Source organism: Oncorhynchus keta, unplaced genomic scaffold, assembly GCF_023373465.1.
Source record: "Oncorhynchus keta strain PuntledgeMale-10-30-2019 unplaced genomic scaffold, Oket_V2 Un_contig_4056_pilon_pilon, whole genome shotgun sequence".
NCBI lineage: Eukaryota > Metazoa > Chordata > Actinopteri > Salmoniformes > Salmonidae > Oncorhynchus > Oncorhynchus keta.
The window spans coordinates 1-22,390 of NW_026287579.1; the positions used below are offsets into that span (position 1 = coordinate 1).

At 47.3% G+C, this 22,390-nt stretch overlaps 1 protein-coding gene across 1 annotated transcript; it reads left to right on the forward strand.

Moving 5' to 3' along the window:
- Positions 1 to 65: 65 nt before the first annotated feature.
- On the forward strand, positions 66 to 20,004 carry LOC127924437 (CCR4-NOT transcription complex subunit 4-like; the record flags this gene model as incomplete). Its single annotated transcript, XM_052509168.1, has 7 exons — positions 66 to 288; positions 6,024 to 6,221; positions 14,420 to 14,506; positions 14,719 to 14,820; positions 16,913 to 17,038; positions 17,316 to 17,427; positions 19,920 to 20,004. Coding segments are annotated over 7 exons (933 nt in total), but the record flags the coding sequence as incomplete, so codon positions are not given.
- Positions 20,005 to 22,390: the final 2,386 nt, after the last annotated feature.

Consider the following 22,390-nt stretch of genomic DNA (forward strand, 5'->3'; position numbering starts at 1 on the left):
CTTTGTCCACTGGTGGGGACTTTCTGTTCAGTGTTGTAATATCCCCCCCCGCCGTCTCTTTCCAGCCTGCGCTGCCCTCTGCCACGCGTCTCTCTCTGCTCGTCCTCTTGGATATCCTGCAGTCCAGAGGTGAAGGTTATGGATCCTATGGAGTGTCCGCTGTGTCTGGAGCCGTTGGAGACGGACGATGCCAACTTCTTCCCCTGCACCTGCGGCTACCAGATCTGTCGCTTCTGCTGGCACCGCATCCGCACAGACGAGAACGGCCTCTGCCCCGCCTGCAGAAAGGTAGGCTACCCTGGTCTACTCCATATCCTACCCTAAATATCTACCCTGGTCTACCCTCTGCCCCGCCTGCAGAAAGGTAGGCTACCCTGGTCTACCCTCTGCCCCGCCTGCAGAAAGGTAGGCTACCCTGGTCTACCCTCTGCCCCGCCTGCAGAGGTAGGCTAGGTCCCTCCATATCCTACCTAAATATCTACCTGGTCTACCCTCTGCCGCCTGCAGAAAGGTAGGCTACCCTGGTCTACTCCATATCCTACCTAAATATCTACCCTGGTCTACCCTCTGCCCGCCTGCAGAAAGGTAGGCTACCTGGTCTACTCCATATCCTACCTAAATATCTACCCTGGTCTACCCTCTGCCCCGCCTGCAGAAAGGTAGGCTACCCTGGTCTACTCCATATCCTACCCTAAATATCTACCCTGGTCTACCCTCTGCCGCCTGCAGAAAGGTAGGCTACCCTGGTCTACTCCATATCCTACCTAAATATCTACCCTGGTCTACCCTCTGCCCCGCCTGCAGAAAGGTAGGCTACCTAGTCTACTCCATATCCTACCTAAATATCTACCCTGGTCTACCCTCTGCCCTGCCTGCAGAAGGTAGGCTACCCTGGTCTACTCCATATCCTACCTAAATATCTACCCTGGTCTACCCTCTGCCCTGCCTGCAGAAAGGTAGGCTACCCTGGTCTACTCCATATCCTACCCTAAAAATAGTCTACCCTCTGCCGCCTGGTACCTCTACCCTCTGCCCCGCCTAGAAGGTAGGCTACCTGGTCTACCCTCTGCCCCGCCTGCAGAAGGTAGGCTACCCTGGTCTACTCCATATCCTACCCTAAATATCTACCCTGGTCTACCCTCTGCCCTGCCTGCAGAAAGGTAGGCTACCCTGGTCTACTCCATATCCTACCTAAATATCTACCCTGGTCTGCCCTCTGCCCCTGCGTGCAGAAAGGTAGGCTACCCTGGTCTACTCCATATCCTACCCTAAATATCTACCCTGGTCTACCCTCTGCCCCGCCTGCAGAAAGGTAGGCTACCCTGGTCTACTCCATATCCTACCTAAATATCTACCTGGTCTGCCCTCTGCCCCGCCTGCAGAAAGGTAGGCTACCCTGGTCTACTCCATATCCTACCCTAAATATCTACCTGGTCTGCCCTCTGCCCCGCCTGCAGAAGGTAGGCTACCCTGGTCTACTCCATATCCTACCTAAATATCTACCTGGTCTACCCTCTGCCCCGCCTGCAGAAAGGAAGGCTACCCTGGTCTACTCCATATCCTACCTAAATATCTACCCTGGTCTACCCTCTGCCCCGCCTGCAGAAAGGTAGGCTACCCTGGTCTACTCCATATCCTACCTAAATATCTACCCTGGTCTACCCTCTGCCCCCGCCTGCAGAAAGGTAGGCTACCCTGGTCTACTCCATATCCTACCCTAAATATCTACCCTGGTCTACCCTCTGCCCTGCCTGCAGAAGGCTACCCTGGGCTCCATATCCTACCTGATATCTCTACCCTCTGCCCTGCCTGCAGAAAAGGTAGGCTACCCTGGTCTACTCCATATCCTACCTAAATATCTACCCTGGTCTACCCTCTGCCCCGCCTGCAGAAAGGTAGGCTACCCTGGTCTACTCCATATCCTACCCTAAATATCTACCCTGGTCTACCCTCTGCCCCGCCTGCTGAAAGGTAGGCTACCCTGGTCTACTCCATATCCTACCCTAAATATCTACTCTGGTCTACCCTCTGCCCCGCCTGCAGAAAGGTAGGCTACCCTGGTCTACTCCATATCCTACCCTAAATATCTACCCTGGTCTACCCTCTGCCCCGCCTGCAGAAAGGTAGGCTACCCTGGTCTACTCCATATCCTACCCTAAATATCTACCCTGGTCTACCCTCTGCCCCGCCTGCAGAAAGGTAGGCTACCCTGGTCTACTCCATATCCTACCCTAAATATCTACCCTGGTCTACCCTCTGCCCCGCCTGCAGAAAGGTAGGCTACCCTGGTCTACTCCATATCCTACCCTAAATATCTACCCTGGTCTACCCTCTGCCCTGCGTGCAGAAAGGTAGGCTACCCTGGTCTACTCCATATCCTACCCTAAATATCTACCCTGGTCTACCCTCTGCCCTGCGTGCAGAAAGGTAGGCTACCCTGGTCTACTCCATATCCTACCCTAAATATCTACCCTGGTCTACCCTCTGCCCCGCCTGCAGAAAGGTAGGCTACCCTGGTCTACTCCATATCCTACCCTAAATATCTACCCTGGTCTACCCTCTGCCCTGCCTGCAGAAAGGTAGGCTACCCTGGTCTACTCCATATCCTACCCTAAATATCTACCCTTGTCTACCCTCTGCCCTGCCTGCAGAAAGGTAGGCTACCCTGGTCTACTCCATATCCTACCCTAAATATCTACCCTGGTCTACCCTCTGCCCCGCCTGCAGCAAGGTAGGCTACCCTGGTCTACTCCATATCCTACCCTAAATATCTACCCTGGTCTACCCTCTGCCCCGCCTGCTGAAAGGTAGGCTACCCTGGTCTACTCCATATCCTACCCTAAATATCTACCCTGGTCTACCCTCTGCCCCGCCTGCAGAAAGGTAGGCTACCCTGGTCTACTCCATATCCTACCCTAAATATCTACCCTGGTCTACCCTCTGCCCCGCCTGCAGAAAGGTAGGCTACCCTGGTCTACTCCATATCCTACCCTAAATATCTACCCTGGTCTACCCTCTGCCCCGCCTGCTGAAAGGTAGGCTACCCTGGTCTACTCCATATCCTACCCTAAATATCTACCCTGGTCTACCCTCTGCCCCGCCTGCAGAAAGGTAGGCTACCCTGGTCTACTCCATATCCTACCCTAAATATCTACCCTGGTCTACCCTCTGCCCTGCCTGCAGAAAGGTAGGCTACCCTGGTCTACTCCATATCCTACCCTAAATATCTACCCTGGTCTACCCTCTGCCCCGCCTGCAGAAAGGTAGGCTACCCTGGTCTACTCCATATCCTACCCTAAATATCTACCCTGGTCTACCCTCTGCCCCGCCTGCAGAAAGGTAGGCTACCCTGGTCTACTCCATATCCTACCCTAAATATCTACCCTGGTCTACCCTCTGCCCCGCCTGCAGAAAGGTAGGCTACCCTGGTCTACTCCATATCCTACCCTAAATACCTACCCTGGTCTACCCTCTGCCCTGCGTGCAGAAAGGTAGGCTACCCTGGTCTACTCCATATCCTACCCTAAATATCTACCCTGGTCTACCCTCTGCCCCGCCTGCAGAAAGGTAGGCTACCCTAGTCTACCCTGGTCTACCCCATATCCTACCCTAAACACTACCCTAGTCTAACCCCTACCCCATATCCTACCCTAAACACTACCCTAGTCTAATCTCTACCCCATATCCTACCCTAAACCATACCCTAGTCTAACCCCTACCCCATATCCTACCCTAAACCCTGCCTTAGTCTAACCCTACCCCATATCCTACCCTAGTCTAACTCCTACTCCATATCCTACCCTAAACCCTACTCTAGTCAAACTCTACCTCATATCCTACCCTATACCTTACCCTAGTCTAACCCCTACGCCATATCCTACCCTACCTCCTACCCTAGTCTAACCCTACCCCATATCCTACCCTAAACCCTACCCTAGTCTAACCCCTACCCTAAACCCTAGTCTAACCCCTACCCTAAACCCTAGTCTAATCCCTACGCTAAACCCTAGTCTAACCCTTACCCTAAACCCTGGTCTAACCCCTACTTCATATCCTACCCTAAACCCTCGTTTACCCCCTACCCTGTATCCTACCCTAGTCTACCCCCCTACCCTAGGATTCCCCAACTGGTGGTCCGCGGGCCAAATCTGACCTGCAGGTAATATTATTTGGTCCCCGAAGCCCCCAAATTATTTAATATTTGTTTCACTTAAACTATATATATATATATAATTTTAAAAATCTCAGACCCGAGATTCAAAAAGTGCCAAATGTAATTTTCTAAGAAGGAAGTTGCCTAAAATAATGCAGAAGTTACGTTTTAACTTCCTTTGTGAGGAGAGAGAATACAGGAGACGACCAGCTAATAAAACAGGCCAGCGGACCGTTTCAGTGGTGCTGAAACGTGAACTCTGTAACCGCAGCGCAATCAATGGGTGGACAGCGCCTGGTGCTGAAAATTATAGCTACCTTGTTTTATTAGGTCTTTTTCAAAGAACTTAACTGGCTATGAGGCTTCACAGTATCTTTCACAATAGAAAAATATATGGTTGTTTTTTAAAATTAAATTAAATTAAATGATTTTTAAATTATTTATTTAAATTAATTTATTTAAATTTAATTAATTTAAAAAAATTACTTACAATTGCAACTGGCCAAAAATGTAGCATCTGACATAAAACAATCGTTTAAAGAAAAAAAAGGCGATGTCGGTGAATAGCCTGCTCTGGTAACAACAGGAAACTGGGGAATAGCCTGCTCTGGTAACAACAGGAAACTGGGGAATAGCCTGCTCTGGGAACAACAGGAAACTGGGGAATAGCCTGCTCTGGGAACAACAGGAAACTGGGGAATAGCCTGCTATGGGAACAACAGGAAACTGGGGAATAGCCTGCTCTGGTAACAACAGGAAACTGGGGAATAGCCTGCTCTGGGAACAACAGGAAACTGGGGAATAGCCTGCTCTGGGAACAACAGGAAACTGGGGAATAGCCTGCACTGGGAACAACAGGAAACTGGGCAATAGCCTGCTATGGGAACAACAGGAAACTGGGGAATAGCCTGCTCTGGGAACAACAGGAAACTGGGGAATAGCCTGCACTGGGAACAACAGGAAACTGGGGAATAGCCTGCTCTGGGAACAACAGGAAACTGGGGAATAGCCTGCTCTGGTAACAACAGGAAACTGGGGAATAGCCTGCTCTGGGAACAACAGGAAACTGGGGAATAGCCTGCACTGGGAACAACAGGAAACTGGGGAATAGCCTGCTCTGGGAACAACAGGAAACTGGGGAATAGCCTGCACTGGGAACAACAGGAAACTGGGGAATAGCCTGCTATGGGAACAACAGGAAACTGGGGAATAGCCTGCTCTGGGAACAACAGGAAACTGGGGAATAGCCTGCTCTGGGAACAACAGGAAACTGGGGAATAGCCTGCTCTGGGAACAACAGGAAACTGGGGAATAGCCTGCTCTGGGAACAACAGGAAACTGGGGAATAGCCTGCTCTGGGAACAACAGGAAACTGGGGAATAGCCTGCTCTGGGAACAACAGTAAACTGGGGAATAGCCTGCTCTGGGAACAACAGGAAACTGGGGAATAGCCTGTTCTGGGAACAACAGGAAACTGGGGAATAGCCTGCTCTGGGAACAACAGGAAACTGGGGAATAGCCTGCTCTGGGAACAACAGGAAACTGGGGAATAGCCTGCTCTGGGAACAACAGGAAACCGGGGAATCTTGGGAAAGTTCGGGGGCGGTGTAACGTGCTGCCTCTCTGCCTACAGCTTTACAGAGGTGTACAAATCCCTGTCCTTTTATCTAACAAACCCCTCTCTCCTGTCTCTCTAACAGCCTTACCCAGAGGCCTCAGCGGTGAAAACAAACCCCTCTCTCCTGTCTCTGTAACAGCCTTACCCAGAGGCCTCAGCGGTCTACAAACCCCCTCTCTCTCCTGTCTCTGTAACAGCCTTACCCAGAGGCCTCAGCGGTGTACAAACCCCTCTCTCCTGTCTCTTTAACAGCCTTACCCAGAGAACCCAGCGGTCTACAACCCCCTGTCAGCGGAGGAGCTGCAGAGGATAAAGAATGAGAAGAAGGCCAAACAGGTGGAGAAGAAACAGAAGACGACAGAAAACAGGAAGCACCTGGCCAGCGTCAGGGTGGTGCAGAGAAACCTGGTGTTTCTAGTGGGACTGTCACAGAGGCTGGCCGACCCCGAGGTAGGAACACAGAGACACACCCGGAGATCTGAGAATAACACTCCTAAAAACAACACAGAGGGAATATTTATTCATTATCGTCGTCATCAATGACTGATGTGAGATTATCCTTCCTTTCCTTCCCTGCTTCCTGTAAATTCACTTAATGAGTGAGAGGGAGGGAGGGAGAGAGGGGGTGGGAGGAGGTGGCAGGGAGGGAGGGGGGGGAGAGTGGGAGGGGGTGGGAGGGAGAGAGAGAGAGAGGGGGGGGGTGGGAGGGAGAGAAGGAGGGAGAGAAGGAGCGAGAGGGAGAGAAGGAGCGAGAGGGAGGGAAGGAGAGAAGGAGGGAAGGAGAGAAGGAGGGAGGGAGAGAAGGAGAGGGAGGGGAGGGAGAGAGAGAAGGAGCGAGAGGGAGGGAGAGAGAAGGAGCGAGAGGGAGGGAGGGAGAGAAGGAGCAAGAGGGAGGGAGGGAGGGGAGGGAGGGAGGGAGGGAGGGGAGGGGAGGGAGAGAGAAGGAGAGAGGGAGGGAGGGAGAGAAGGAGAGAGAAGGAGGGAGGGAGGGAGGGAGGGAAGGAGAGAGAAGGAGGGAGGGAGGGAGGGAAGGAAGGAGAGAGAAGGAGAGAGGGAGGGAGGGAGGGAGAGAAGGAGAGAGAAGGAGGGAGGGAGGGAGGGAGGGAGGGAGGGAGGGAGGGAAGGAGGGAAGGAGAGAGAGAAGGCGGGAAGGAGAGAGAGAGAGAGGGAGGGAGGGAGGGAGCGAGAGGGAGGGAGGGAGGGAGGGAGGGAGCGAGAGGGAGGGAGCGAGAGAGGGAGAGAAGGAGCGAGAGGGAGGGAGCGAGAGTGGGAGCGAGAGGGGAGAGAGAAGGAGCGAGAGGGAGGGAGCGAGAGAAGGAGCGAGAGAGAAGGATCGAGAGGGAGGGAGAGGGAGAGAGGTTGACTCAGTCAGCTCTGTAACTCTGGAGGCAGTGGAGTGTGATATAATATCCAGAGGATGAGATTATAGGGTGAAGCCAGTTTATAATGGAAAGTAATTCAATGACAACCCAGACTATTGACACCCCCCTTTACACCGATGCTACCCTCTGTTGTTGTCATCTATGCATAGTCACTTTAATATCTCTACCTACATGTACATACTACCTCAACTGACCGGTGCCCCGGCACATGGACTCTGTACCGGTTCCCCCTGTATATAGTCTCGCTATTGTTATTTTACTGCTGCTCTTTAATTACTTGTTACATTTATTTATTATTCTTATCTGTATTTTTTTTAAACTGCATTGTTGGTTCGGGACTCGTAAGTAAGCATTTCAGTGTAAGGTTGTATTCCGCGCATGTGAAAAATCCAATTTGATTTAAAGTAAGGCTTGTGGGTAATATGCTTTGTATCCCCACTGGGACCCAGGAATATTTCATCACTAAACCTCATGTAGAATCACACCAGTTGGTGATTTATTCAGTGTTGTGAAAAGCTTAATTAACAGAAAGCTGGAGCAGTTTCCTCTGTAGTATAATGTACAACAGGAGGGTTTTAGTGAACCCAACAACACAAGAATAAAATACCTCGTCTAAAATCTCTAGGGGGAAAAATAGCCGGTTTTGTCTGGAATCTGGTTTGTCTGGAATCTGGTTTGTCTGGAATCTGGTTTGTCAGGAATCTGGTTTGTCTGGAATCTGGTTTGTCAGGAATCTGGTTTGTCTGGAATCTGGTTTGTCAGGAATCTGGTTTGTCTGGAATCTGGTGTACTAGCTATTTGGTCTATTTGGCTTCTAGGCATCAGCCTTTCTGTTTGCTAATTTCCCACACCACAACAACAACAACAACAACAACAACAACATAAGTACAGGACAACAACAACGGCGTGGTCCCGTATGATCGTCATAGCAACAACCCTCCAGACAAATAGACAGGACACCAACATTCATCTGTTCACAGAACAATAAAACATGACGCGTCTATGAAGTGTCAGGAAGATACTGAGTTTACAATGCTGCTGGAATTGGACATGAAGTGTCAGGAAGATACTGAGTTTACAATGCTGTTGGAATTAAACATGAAGTGTCAGGAAGATACTGAGTTTACAATGCTGTTGGAATTGGACATGAAGTGTCAGGAAGATACTGAGTTTACAATGCTGCTGGAATTGGACATGAAGTGTCAGGAAGACACTGAGTTTACAATGCTGTTTGGAATGACACTGAGTTTACAATGCTGTTGTGTCAGGAAGATACTGAGTTTACAATGCATTGGAAGTGTCAGGAAGATACTGAGTTTACAATGCTGTTGGAATTGGACATGAAGTGTCAGGAAGACACTGAGTTTACAATGCTGTTGGAATTGGACATGAAGTGTCAGGAAGACACTGAGTTTACAATGCTGTTGGAATTAGACATGAAGTGTCAGGAAGACACTGAGTTTACAATGCTGTTGGAATTGGACATGAAGTGTCAGGAAGATACTGAGTTTACAATGCTGTTGGAATTGGACATGAAGTGTCAGGAAGATACTGAGTTTACAATGCTGTTGGAATTGGACATGAAGTGTCAGGAAGATACTGAGTTTACAACACATGAAGTGTCAGGAAGATACTGAGTTTACAATGCTGTTGGAATTGGACATGAAGTGTCAGGAAGGAAGACACTGAGTTTACAATGCTGTTGGTTGGAATTCAGGAAGACTGAGTTTACAATGCTGTTGGAAGTGTCAGGAAGATACTGAGTTTACAATGCTGTTGGAATTGGACATGAAGTGTCAGGAAGATACTGAGTTTACAATGCTGTTGGAATTGGACATGAAGTGTCAGGAAGATACTGAGTTTACAATGCTGTGTCAGGAAGATACTGAGTTTACAATGCTGTTGGAATTGGACATGAAGTGTCAGGAAGACACTGAGTTTACAATGCTGTTGGAATTGGACATGAAGTGTCAGGAAGATACTGAGTTTACAATGCTGTTGGAATTGGACATGAAGTGTCAGGAAGATACTGAGTTTACAATGCTGTTGGAATTGGACATGAAGTGTCAGGAAGACACTGAGTTTACAATGCTGTTGGAATTGGACATGAAGTGTCAGGAAGACACTGAGTTTACAATGCTGTTGGAATTGGACATGAAGTGTCAGGAAGATACTGAGTTTACAATGCTGTTGGAATTGGACATGAAGTGTCAGGAAGACACTGAGTTTACAATGCTGTTGGAATTGGAAGTGTCAGGAAGATACTGAGTTTACAATGCTGTTGGAATTGGACATGAAGTGTCAGGAAGATACTGAGTTTACAATGCTGTTGGAATTGGGAGTGTCAGGAAGTGAGTTTCATGCTGTTGGAAGACACTGAGTTTACAATGCTGTTGGAATTGGACATGAAGTGTCAGGAAGACACTGAGTTTACAATGCTGTTGGAATTGAAGTGTCAGGAAGATACTGAGTTTACAATGCTGTTGGAATTGGACATGAAGTGTCAGGAAGATACTGAGTTTACAATGCTGTTGGAATTGGACATGAAGTGTCAGGAAGATACTGAGTTTACAATGCTGTTGGAATTGGAAGTGTCAGGAAGACACTGAGTTTACAATGCTGTTGGAATTGGACATGAAGTGTCAGGAAGATACTGAGTTTACAATGCTGTTGGAATTGGACATGAAGTGTCAGGAAGATACTGAGTTTACAATGCTGTTGGAATTGGAAGTGTCAGGAAGACACTGAGTTTACAATGCTGTTGGAATTGAAGTGTCAGGAAGACACTGAGTTTACAATGCTGTTGGAATTGGACATGAAGTGTCAGGAAGATACTGAGTTTACAATGCTGTTGGAATTGGACATGAAGTGTCAGGAAGACACTGAGTTTACAATGCTGTTGGAATTGGACATGTCAGGAAGATACTGAGTTTACAATGCTGTTGGAATTGGACATGAAGTGTCAGGAAGACACTGAGTTTACAATGCTGTTGGAATTGGACATGAAGTGTCAGGAAGATACTGAGTTTACAATGCTGTTGGAATTGGACATGAAGTGTCAGGAAGATACTGAGTTTACAATGCTGTTGGAATTGGACATGAAGTGTCAGGAAGATACTGAGTTTACAATGCTGTTTGGAACTGAGTTTACAATGACATGAAGTGTCAGGAAGACACTGAGTTTACAATCAGGAAGACACTGAGTTTACAATGCTGTTGGAATTGGACATGAAGTGTCAGGAAGATACTGAGTTTACAATGCTGTTGAATTGGACATGAAGTGTCAGGAAGATACTGATGTTTACAATGCTGAGTTTACAATGCTGTTGGAATTGGACATGAAGTGTCAGGAAGATACTGAGTTTACAATGCTGTTGGAATTGGACATGAAGTGTCAGGGAAGAGTGTCAGGAAGAAGTTTACACTGAAGTTCAGGAAGATACTGAGTTTACAATGCTGTTGGAATTGGACAGTGTGAAGACACTGAGTTTACAATGCATTGGAAGAAGTGTCAGGAAGATACTGAGTTTACAATGCTGTTGAATTGTTTACATGAAGTGTCAGGAAGACACTGAGTTTACAATGCTGTTGGAATTGACATGAAGTGTCAGGAAGACACTGAGTTTACAATGCTGTTGGAATTGGAAGTGTCAGGAAGACACTGAGTTTACAATGCAATGCATGAAGTGTTGAGTTTACAATGCTGTTTGACATGAAGTGTCAGGAAGACACTGAGTTTACAATGCTGTTGGAATTGGACATGAAGTGTCAGGAAGACACTGAGTTTACAATGCTGTTGGAATTGGACATGAAGTGTCAGGAAGACACTGAGTTTACAATGCTGTTGGAATTGGAAGTGTCAGGAAGACACTGAGTTTACAATGCTGTTGGAATTCAGGGACATGAAGTGTCAGGAAGACACTGTGCTGTTGGAATTGGACATGAAGTGTCAGGAAGACACTGAGTTTACAATGCTGTTGGAATTGGAAGTGTCAGGAAGACACTGAGTTTACAATGCTGTTGGAATTGGACATGAAGTGTCAGGAAGACACTGAGTTTACAATGCTGTTGGAATTGGACATGAAGTGTCAGGAAGATACTGAGTTTACAATGCTGTTTGGAAGTTGGAAGTGTCAGGAAGATACTGAGTTTACAATGACATGAAGTGTCAGGAAGACACTGAGTTTACAATGCTGTTTGGACATGAAGTGTCAGGAAGACACTGAGTTTACAATGCTGTTGGAATTGGACATGAAGTGTCAGGAAGACACTGAGTTTACAATGCTGTTTACAATGCTGTTGGAATTGACATGAAGTGTCAGGAAGATACTGAGTTTACAATGCTGTTGGAATTGGACATGATAACACTGAGTTTCTGGTGTCATGAATCCAGGAAGATCTCACTGGAATTTGAAGTGTCAGGAAGACCCGTTTACAATGCTGTTCAATCTGCTGTTTCCACGGATAGACTGTTAGCAACAGTTTCCCATGTCTGTCAACTGTTTGAATGCTGTTGAATTTGAAGTGTCAGGAAGACCTGAGTTTATAGTGCTGTTGGAATTGGAAGTGTCAGGAAGACACAGCTGCTACTGGCAGGAAGAACTGGTTTCAATGCTGTCTGGAATTGGAAGTGTCAGGAAGACACTGAGTTTACAAGAGGAAGGGAGGTGAGGGAAGACATTGAGTTTACAAACAAAGGCTGCAAAGAGATGTCTTGAGCTCTGGTCAGGAAGACACTGGTTTACAATGCTGTTGGAGAGTCAGGAAGACCAGAATGCTGTTGGAAAACTGAAGTGTCAGGAAGACCCAGCGGCTGTTGGAATTGGCCACAGAAACCACCAACACAACAAACCAGTTTACAATGCTGTTTTCACCCTCTCACTACCCTGAGTTTACAATGCCTTCCAGTGTCAGAAACCTGAGTTTCAATCGCTAGGGATCAGGAAGACACTGAGTTTACAATGCTGGAACGGAGTGTCAGAAACCTGAGTTTACCTGTTCATTGGACGGTGTCAGAAACCTGAGTTTACAATGCTGTTGGAACCACGGATCAGAAACTGAGTTTACAATGCCCTATTGGACATGAAGTGTCAGAAACCTGAGTTTACAATACGGATCAGAAACCTCTGTTGGAATTGGACGGTGTCAGAAAACCAATGCTGTTGAATTGGACGGATCAGAAACCTGAGTTTACCTGTTGGAATTGGACGGATCAGGAAACCTCCTCACGAATTGACATGATGAAGTGTCAGAAACACTGAGTTTACCTGTTGGAATTGGACATGAAGATCAGAAACCTGAGTTTACCTGTTGGAATTGGACGGATCAGAAACCTCCTCGCACGGATCAGGAAGACCTGAGTTTACAATGCTGTTGGAATTGGATCATAAAGTGTCAGAAAACTGAGTTTACAATGCTGTTGGAATTGGACATGAACGGATCAGAAATGCTCTCATTGGACGGATCAGGAAAACTGAGTTTCCTCACTGGAACGGATCAGAAAACTGAGTTTACAATGCTGTTGGAATTGGACATGAAGTGTCAGGAAGATACTGAGTTTACAATGCTGTTGGAATTGGACATGAAGTGATCAGAAACCAATCCTGGAATTGGACATGAAGATCAGAAACCTGAGTTTACAATGCTGTTGGAACGGATCAGAAACCTCCTACAACTACGGATCAGAAACCTTTCTCACTACGGATCAGAAACCTCCTCACTGTTTCCACGGATCAGAAACATGTCTGTCCTCGTTGTTTCTGTCTGGCCGGATCAGTGGTGTTTGAAACCAGCCCTACTGGCAACGGAGTCAGAAACCTCCCTATGTCTTGAGCTCTGGGATCAGTGAAACCTCCCTACTACGGATCAGAAACCACCAACACAACAAAACCTTTTGCCCCCTCACTACCCGGACTCCTTCAGAAACCTCCTCGCTACGGATCAGAAACCTCCCACTACGGATCAGAAACCTCCTCGCTGCGGATCAGAAACCTCCTCGCTACGGATCAGAAACCTCCTCGCTGCGGATCAGAAACCTCCTCACTACGGATCAGAAACCTCCTCACTACGGATCAGAAACCTCCTCACTACGGATCAGAAACCTCCTCACTACGGATCAGAAACCTCCTCACTACGGATCAGAAACCTCCTCACTACGGATCAGAAACCTCCTCACTACGGATCAGAAACCTCCTCACTACGGATCAGAAACCTCCTCACTACGGATCAGAAACCTCCTCACTACGGATCAGAAACCTCCTCACTACGGATCAGAAACCTCCTCATTTAACTTGGATCAGAAACCTTATTTACCTCCTACGGATCAGAAACCTCCCTGGTCTACGGATCAGAAACCTCCCTACTACGGAACAGGGGAAACCTCCCTACAGGGGTTAACGGATCAGAAACCTGGGTTAACTGGTCTAGGAACGGATCAGAAACCTCCTGGTCTACGGATCAGAAACCTCTAGGAACCTAACTGGCTAGGAACATTTATTTAACTGGTTGGAAAGTCAGTTGAAGAACAAATTCTTATTTACATAACTGCCTAGGAACAGTGGGTTAACTGGTCTAGGAACAGTGGGTTAACTGGTCTAGGAACAGTGGGTTAACTGGTCTAGGAACAGTGGGTTAACTGGTCTAGGAACAGTGGGTTAACTGGTCTAGGAACAGTGGGTTAACTGCCTTGTTGAAGGGCAGAACGACGTTAATCGTTACGGCTCTTCTATCACCTTTCAGAAATGAAGAGACTGATCTGTCAATTCTCACTAGTTTTTACGTATTGATTGGGCCCCTGACAGATTTCTCCTCGTCCCTGCTGATGATGTCAAGATGAATTATGCAACACCCTCCTGCAGTGTCATTCACCTGTCCAGTTGACTGTGATTCCAGATAGAAAATTAATTTAACACGCCACTGTTACAGAATAACTGCGTCGGCGCCCCCTGCGTCGGCATGACGTCGACGTGCCACTCGGCCCCGTGCCACGCCCCCTGCGCCGGCATGACGCCGACGTGCCACGCCCCCTGCCGCCGACGTGACACGCCCCCACGTCTGCTAGAAGCCGACGTGCCACGCCCCCGGCAAGAAGCCGACGTCGGGAAGAACGTCATGACGCGCTGGAAATGATGTTCTCGTTCTGACTGTCTTATTGTAACAGTTTTGGCGCGTAATTGACTGTTGTAACATGATTATAACAGTTATGTTTTGATGTGTAGACTAAACTACATTTCCCAACAGCCCTCTGTTTTCCTCTGTCCGTCCCAGATTCTAAAGAGACCCGAGTATTTTGTGAAGTTCGGGAAGGTCCATAAAGTAGTCATCAACAACAGCACCTCATACGCCGGCTCGCAGGTATGAGGGGGCGGGAACTTCCTGTGGGCGAGGATGATTGACAGTAATGTTGTAGTTTAAATTGATGGCGTTTGTTGGTCGATGGAGTGCATTAGAAATGTATTACTAACACAACATACAGTCATAACACCAGTACAATGAAAATACATAAAGTACATTGATTGATTAACACATTGATTAGTCCATTGATTGTCTTGGTCTTGTCCCCCAAGGGTCCCAGTGCCAGTGCCTATGTCACTTACATCCGCTCAGAAGACGCCCTCAGAGCAATACAGTGTGTCAACAACCTGGTAGTAGACGGCAGAACACTGAAGGTAAGTTTGGGAAATATACCACGGTATGTACATCTAGTCAATAAGCATCTCTAGTCTGGGCACAGGACAGAACAATAAGCATCTCTAGTCTGGTCACAGGACAGAACAATAAGCATCTCTAGTCTGGGCACAGGACCGAACAATAAGCATCTCTAGTCTGGGCACAGGACAGAACAATAAGCATCTCTAGTCTGGGCACAGGACAGAACAATAAGCATCTCTAGTCTGGGCACAGGACAGAACAATAAGCATCTCTAGTCTGGGCACAGGACAGAACAATAAGCATCTCTAGTCTGGGCACAGGACAGAACAATAAGCATCTCTAGTCTGGGCACAGGACAGAACAATAAGCATCTCTAGTCTGGGCACAGGACAGAACAATAAGCATCTCTAGTCTGGGCACAGGACAGAACAATAAGCATCTCTAGTCTGGGCACAGGACAAAACAATAAGCATCTCTAGTCTGGGCACAGGACAGAACAATAAGCATCTCTAGTCTGGGCACAGGACAAAACAATAAGCATCTCTAGTCTGGGCACAGGACCAAACAATAAGCATCTCTAGTCTGGGCACAGGACCAAACCATAAGCATCTCTGTATTAGATTAACGTTTGAAATGTCCGCATCTCTCTGATGTGAATTTCTACACCTTTCACACAGGATTTATTGTGTGTTGGCTGTAATAACAATTGTGTGATGTTTTTAAATCTTTTAAAACAGCCCCATTTTAAAAATGTATTTTGACCTCTTTCTTGTCGGCACAGGACCAAACCCCTTTTAATATAGCCACTGCTTAGCCTGGGCAAGGAGGAAGAGACGTTCAACTAGTTGACCCTGTTGTTGGTATCGTTGTCATGGTGAATAAAACGTGTTGTCAGATATGATCTGGTAATTATATGAGCTGGCGAGCCATCTGGATAACCAGAGAACCAAAAACATTGTCTATAAAAGTTGATTTTAGTTGTCATATCTCTAGTCTGAATACATTTTTAAAACCGATTTTCTATTTGGGTCCGACAAAAAAAGATTGTGTAGCATTGTTGTTTGAGCCAGGCTGTCCCGAGACGTCACGCCCATAAGCGTGTTGGGCCAGGCTGTCTAGTCTGGGCACAGAGACAACACAATAAGCATGCCAGTTGTGTTTATACTTTTTCATAATGACAAGTTTGATGTCAGACAACAACAATAGAGTGTCCATGATTGAATGCTGCCAAAGCAGGTAAGAGGAGAGGTTTATCCTGAGGCGCAAGCGACTTTTCATCTTGGTTTGAAAAGGGGTTTAACTTGAACTTTCTCGACTAAATGAAGGCGTGTTCCCTTTTCTACTCGTTCAATCAAGGTCCCTGTCTTGGGGAATTATTGCCAAGCGTGTTGTACATGTGGATATCTCGTGCATAGTTTGACCTAACGAACTGTCGTTGTGTTCTGCAGGCTTCTTTAGGGACGTTCTGGTAAAATACTGCAGCTAACGAACCAAAAACATTGTCTATGTCGTTGTTTTACGGGCTTCTATAGGTAGCATTGTTGGACGACGAAAGATACTGCAGCTAACTTAACTGTCATAATGACAAGTTTGTTCAGACAACAACGGTCCATGATTGAATCTGCCAAAGCAGGTAGAGGTTTATCCTGACGCAAAATACTGGCAGCTAACGAACTGTCGTCTGTTCTACGGGTCCCTGTCTTGGGGACGTTGAAAATACTGCAGCTAACGAGCTGTCGTTGTGTTCTACGGGCTTCTTTAGGGACGACGAAAATACTGCAGCTAACGAGCTGTCGTTGTTCTACAGGCTTCTTTAGGGACGACGAAATACTGCAGCTAACGAGCTGTCGTTGTGTTCTACAGGCTTCTTTAGGGACGACGAAATACTGCAGCTAACGAGCTGTCGTTGTGTTCTACAGGCTTCTTTACTGCAGCTAACGACGGTGAAAATTAGGGACGGCTAAAACTGCAGCTAACGAACGTTGTGTTCTGCAGGCTTCTTTAGGGACGACGAAAATATTGCAGCTAACGAGCTGTCGTTGTGTTCTGCAGGCTTCTTTAGGGACGGCGAAAATACTGCAGCTAACGAGCTGTCGTTGTGTTCTGCAGGCTTCTTTAGGGACGACGAAATATTGCAGCTACTTTCTGAAGAGCATGGGGTGTCCCAAACCTGACTGCATGTATCTACACGAGCTGGGGGACGATGCGGCCAGCTTCACTAAAGAGGAGATGCAGGTAAGATGACCGATTTCAATACTCAGGAAAGGCTCTTTCTCAATTCATCTTCCTCCGATCCTCACCCTGCTATCTCCTACCTCCTTCTCAAACACATTGTGGAATGGTTTGAGTGACCTGGGACCTTCTCCTCCAATAATGCTTGAGAAGGAGACGAGTAGATGGGATGAACTAGGAGAATTTGAAATGGAGTCCCAAGATTGTAGTAGTGTTGGACTTCACAGCAGGTGTTTTATCTTTCTAACGTGATCCTTTGTGTCGCTCTGTTGTCTGTCAGGCAGGGAAGCATCAAGAGTATGAACAGAGGCTGTTACAGGATCTGTACCAGAACCCCAGCTTTACCACCCAGACCTCAGGAGGGAGACGACCAAGAGCTTCTAAACCCAGCTGTTTGCAGAGTGTAGGCTAAGAGCTCTAAACCTTTAAAGAGGTAGGCTAAGAGCTCTAAACCTTAAAGAGGTAGGCTAAGAGCTCTAAACCTTTAAAGAGGTAGGCTGAGAGCTCTAAACCTTTAAAGAGGTAGGCTGAGAGCTCTAAACCTTTAAAGAGGTAGGCTGAGAGCTCTAAACCTTTACAGAGGTAGGCTGAGAGCTCTAAACCTTTACAGAGGTAGGCTGAGAGCTCTAAACCTTTACAGAGGTAGGCTGAGAGCTCTAAACCTTTACAGAGGTAGGCTGAGAGCTCTAAACCTTTACAGAGGTAGGCTGAGAGCTCTAAACCTTTACAGAGGTAGGCTGAGAGCTCTAAACCTTTACAGAGGTAGGCTGAGAGCTCTCTAAACCTTTACAGAGGTAGGCTGAGAGCTCTAAACCTTTAAAGAGGTAGGCTGGAGAGCTCTAAACCTTTGCGGAGGTAGGCTGAGAGCTCTAAGCCTTTAAAGAGGTAGGCTGAGAGCTCTAAACCTTTAAAGAGGTAGGCTGAGAGCTCTAAACCTTTACAGAGGTAGGCTAAGAGCTCTAAACCTTTAAGGAGGTAGGCTAAGCTCTTTAGAGGTAAACACTATCCTAGGATCCATTTTGATACCTGACGCTTGACTGATGTCTTTTGAAGAGCTGAGATTGACTCGTGGTACATTCGTCTCCTTCTCTTCCCCCAATTACTCACTATTCCTTCTTTTCTCTTCTCCCTTCCTCTTCGCTCTCTTCCCCCTTCCCCTTCGCTCTCTTCCCCTTCCCCCCTTCGCTCTCTTCCCCTCTTCCCCCCTTCGCTCTTCCCCCAATTACTCACTATTCCTTCTTTCTCTTCTCCCCTTCCCCTCTTCGCTCTCTTCCCCCTTTCCCCTTCGCTCTCTCTTCCCCTTCCCCCCTTCGCTCTCTTCCCCCTTCGCTCTCTTCACCCCCTTCGCTCTCTTCACCCCCTTCGCTCTCTTCTTTCCCTTCGCTCTCTTTTCCCCCTTCGCTTTCTCTTCCCCCCTTCGCTCTCTTCTTCCCTTCGCTCTTCCCCTTCGCTTCTCTTCCCCCTTTTCGCTTCCTCTTCACCCTTCGCTCTCTTCTTCCCCTTCCTCTTCCCCCCCTTCACCCCCTTTCCCTTCTTCCCCCTTCACCCCCTTCCCTCTTTCCCCCTTCCCCTTCACCCTTCCTCTTCCCACTCTATCCCCTTCACCCCTTCACCCCCTTCCTTCCCCTTCCTCTCTTTCCCCCTTTCACCCCTCCCCTTCACCCCCTTCCCTCTTTCCCCTTCGCTCTCTTCACCCCTTCTCTCTCTTCACCCTTCGCTCTCTTCACCCCCTCGCTCTCTTCACCCCTTATCTCTTCCCCCTTCCTCTTCCCCTTCGCTCTTCTTCACCCCTTCGCTCTCTTCCCCTTCACCCCTTCCTCTTCCCCCCTTCATCCCCTTTCCCTTCATCCCCCCTTTCCCCTTCATCCCCTTCCCCCTTCACCCCTTCCCCCCTTCGCTTCTCTTTCCCCCCTTCGCCCTCTTTCCCCCCTTCGCTTCTCTTTTCCCCTTCGCTCTCTTTCCCCTTCGCTCTCTTTCCCCCCTTCGCCTCTCTTTCCCCCCTTCTCTCTCTTTCCCCCCTTCGCTCTCTTCTTCGCTCTCTTTCCCCTTCCCCCTTTCCCCCTTCCCTCTCTTTCCCCTTCACCCCTTCCCTCTCTTCCCCTTCCCCCTTCATCCCTTCCCCCCTTCATCCCCTTCATCCCCTTCACCCCTTCATCCCCTTCACCCCCTTCTCCCCCCCTTCGCTCTCTTTACCCCCCTTTCTCTTCCCCCCTTCACCCCCTTCGCTTCTCTTCGCCCCCCTTCACCCCCTTCCTCTTCCCTTCCTCTCTTCCCCCTTCCCTCTCTTTCCCCTTCCCCTCTTTCCCCCTTCCCTCTTTCCCCCTTCCCTCTTTTCCCCGCCTTCCCTCTCTTTCCCCCTTCCCTCTCCCCCCTTCACCCTCTTCCCCCTTCCCTCTCTCTTCCCCTTCCCTCTCTTCCCCTTCACCCCTTCCTCTTCATCCCCTTCCCTCTCTTTCCCCCCTTCCCCCATCCCTCTCTTCACCCCTTCCTCTTCCCCCTTCCCCCCTTCACCCCTCACCCCCTTCCTCTTTCCCCCTTCCCCCTTCCTCCTTCCCCTCTTCCCCCTTCCCCTCTTCCCCCTTCCCCTTCCCTCTTCCCTTCCTCTTCCCCCTTCCTCTTCCCCCTTCCCCCTTCCCCTCTCTTCCCCCTTCCCCCTTCACCCCCTTCCCCCTGCCTTCACCCCCTTTCCCCCTTCACCCCTCCCCCTTCACCCCCTTCCCTCTTTTCCCCCTTTCGCCTTTCTCTTCTCCCCCTTCGCTCTCTTCCCTTTCCCCCCCTTCCCCCTTCGCTCTTCCCCCCTTCGCTCTCTTCCCCCTTCACCCCTTCCCCTTCACTCTCTCCTCTTCCCCTCTTCCCCCTTCCCACTCTCTCCTCTTCTCTACAGATCCAACAGTAACAACAGTCACGGACAAGACGTGTGGCCAGCGTTACACCCACGGGGAAGACGACCGATGGTCTATCGGAGCACAGTAAGAGCCCGAACGGCGGCGGCTTGGACACTGAACACGTGTCACCGGACGGACCTGAGCGTGAGCGTTGGCCTGGGCTCTGGGACTGGCCTCTCGCCCTTCTCCTCAAGCCGTGACCCTCCAAGGTAAAGGGCCGTAAACACACTTCACTAGAGCACTTCCGAGTACCTAAAATGCTGCACGGCGCTGGTCTATGACGCCTGTTTGTGTATCCTTTCGCTCTGTTAGTGTGTCTCAGTCTTTATAACAACCATCCACTGACATTAGTGTGTATCAGTCTTTATAACAACCATCCACTGACATTAGTGTGTATCAGTCTTTATAACAACCATCCACTGACATTAGTGTGTATCAGTCTTTATAACAACCATCCACTGACATTAGTGTGTATCAGTCTTTATAACAACCATCCACTGACATTAGTGTGTATCAGTCTTTATAACAACCATCCACTGACATTAGTGTGTATCAGTCTTTATAACAACCATCCACTGACATTAGTGTGTATCAGTCTTTATAACAACCATCCACTGACATTAGTGTATCAGTCTTTATAACAACCATCCACTGACATTATTGTGTATCAGTCTTTTAACAACCATCCACTGACATTAGTGTGTATCAGTCTTTAACAACCATCCACTGACATTCTTTATAACAACCATGACATTATCAGTCTTTATAACAACCATCCACTGACATTAGTGTGTATCAGTCTTTAACAACCATCCACTGACATTAGTGTGTATCAGTCTTTATAACAACCATCCACTGACATTAGTGTGTATCAGTCTTTATAACAACCATCCACTGACATTAGTGTGTATCAGTCTTTATAACAACCATCCACTGACATTAGTGTGTATCAGTCTTTAACAACCATCCACTGACATTAGTGTGTATCAGTCTTTATAACAACCATCCACTGACATTAGTGTGTATCAGTCTTTATAACAACCATCCACTGACATTAGTGTGTATCAGTCTTTATAACAACCATCCACTGACATTAGTGTGTATCAGTCTTTAACAACCATCCACTGACATTAGTGTGTATCAGTCTTTAACAACCATCCACTGACATTAGTGTGTATCAGTCTTTATAACAACCATCCACTGACATTAGTGTGTATCAGTCTTTATAACAACCATCCACTGACATTAGTGTGTATCAGTCTTTATAACAACCATCCACTGACATTAGTGTGTATCAGTCTTTATAACAACCATCCACTGACATTAGTGTGTATCAGTCTTTTAACAACATTGAGTGTGTATCAGTCTTTATAACAACCATCCACTGACATTAGTGTGTATCCCAGTCTTTATAACAACCATCCACTGACATTTATTGTATCAGTCTTTAACAACCATCCACTGTATACCAGTCTTTATAACAACCATCCACTGACATTAGTGTGTATAACAACCATCCAGTCTTTATAACAACCATCCACTGACATTAGTGTGTATCAGTCTTTATAACAACCATTATTAGTGTGTATCAGTCTTTATAAATCCACTGACATTAGTGTGTATCCAGTCTTTAACAACCATCCACTGACATTAGTGTGTATCAGTCTTTATAACAACCATCCACTGACATTAGTGTGTATCCAGTCTTTATAACAACCATCCACTGACATTAGTGTGTATCAGTCTTTACTAACAGGACCTCAAACCATCCACTGACATTAGTGTGTGTATCAGTCTTTAACAGCCATCCACTGACATTAGTGTGTATCAGTCTTTATAACAACCATCCACCGACATTAGTGTGTATCAGTCTTTATAACAACCATCCACTGACATTAGTGTGTATCAGTCTTATAACAACCATCCACTGACATTAGTGTGTATCAGTCTTATAACAACCATCCACTGACATTAGTATTATCAGTCTTATAACAACCATCCACTGACATTAGTGTGTATCAGTCTTTAACAACCATCCACTGACATTAGTGTGTATCAGTCTTTATAACAACCATCCACTGACATTAGTGTGTATCAGTCTTTATAACAACCATCCACTGACATTGAGTCTTTATAACAACCATCCACTGACATTAGTGTTTAACAACCATCCACTGACATTAGTGTCTCAGTCTTTAACAACCATCCACTGACATTAGTGTGTATCAGCGTCTTTATAACAACCATCCACTGACATTAGTGTATCAGTCTTTATAACAACCATCCACTGACATTATGTATCAGTCTTTATAACAACCATCCACTGACATTAGTGTGTATCAGTCTTTATAACAACCATCCACTGACATTAGTGTGTATCAGTCTTTATAACAACCATCCACTGACATTAGTGTGTATCAGTCTTTATAACAACCATCCACTGACATTAGTGTGTATCAGTCTTTATAAC